At 46.6% G+C, this 1159-nt stretch overlaps 1 protein-coding gene across 1 annotated transcript in view; it reads left to right on the top strand.

Annotated features, from left to right (window-relative positions):
• Positions 1-482: 482 nt before the first annotated feature.
• The window catches only part of LOC106013871 (cysteine proteinase 1), a gene marked incomplete at its 3' end in the record, with an annotated part of 7603 nt that continues 6926 nt past the window's right edge, over positions 483-1159 (top strand). The window contains 1 exon segment of the mRNA XM_013090659.2: positions 483-874. Coding sequence (XP_012946113.1) covers positions 825-874 — 50 coding nt within the window.

The raw sequence follows: 1159 nt of genomic DNA, 5'->3' as shown, positions 1-1159 counted from the left end.
CTGGCCTCTCACCTTTGACCCCGCACAGAGCTTAGCTAGGACTGCTGGCCTCTCACATTTGACCCCGCACAGAGCTTAGCTAGGACTGCTGGCCTCTCACCTTTGACCCCGCACAGAGCTTAGCTAGGACTGCTGGCCTCTCACCTTTGACCCCGCACAGAGCTTAGCTAGGACTGCTGACCTCTCACCTTTGACCCTGCACAGAGAATACAGATAGTTCCAATAACAAAAACACTAACAACAACAAAGATAATAATAATAATAGTAATAATATGATTAGGATCATAATTATAGTAGTAACAATTAATGATAATACCGGTAGTAATAACACACACACACGCGCGCGCACACACACACATGACATATGCACTTACACACACACACAAGACATATGCACTTACAGACACATACACACACACACATACAAACAACAACAGCAACAACAACAAGAAGAAGATGACCCCAGCATGTGTCCAGCCCACTATCTAGAGCCTATCTCACAGCGGGAGATAACTGGGCCGGCCAGAGCCAGGGGGTGACACTGAAGGTGGGAGATAGTAGGCCGGGTAGACAGTCACGATACGTAGACAGCCGGGTAGACAGTAGGTAGGTGGCGGGGAGATACCAGTATACAGTCAGTAGGTGCCGCGGAGAGGAGATACAAGACGTAGACGGCCGGATAGACAGACAGTAGTAGACACCACGGAGGTACAAGAAGACTGTCGGGTTGAAAGGATATACAATAAGTAGACAGAGAGTTCGGGTAGAGAGGAGACCTAACAAGACAACAGTGAGATCTGTAGAGAGGATTGAGCGACTTCACCATGGCTCTACTCATCTACGTCATCTGTGCTGTCCTCGTCCACGCTCACTGGTAAGTTGTCCTCAGATCGTAATGATGATGATGATGATGATGTTGATGATGATGATGATGATGATGATGATGATGATGATGATGACCTTTAGCCCGTCAGCCGCGGACAGATCCACTCGACCTTGACCATAATCTATCAGCTGACTGTCACAGTCCCCGGTACAGAGACATGACCAAGTGATAACAGAGCACAGAGGTACTGCTGATAGCCCAGGGTCACTCATACTCAAAGATCATCATCATCATCATCATTATTATTATTATTATTATTATTATTATTATTAG

The sequence above is a fragment of the Aplysia californica genome, unplaced genomic scaffold, assembly GCF_000002075.1.
Source record: "Aplysia californica isolate F4 #8 unplaced genomic scaffold, AplCal3.0 scaffold01398, whole genome shotgun sequence".
NCBI classification, from domain to species: domain Eukaryota; kingdom Metazoa; phylum Mollusca; class Gastropoda; order Aplysiida; family Aplysiidae; genus Aplysia; species Aplysia californica.
Note: the sequence above shows the minus strand (reverse complement) of the source record. Positions and strands in the feature narration are given on the sequence as shown.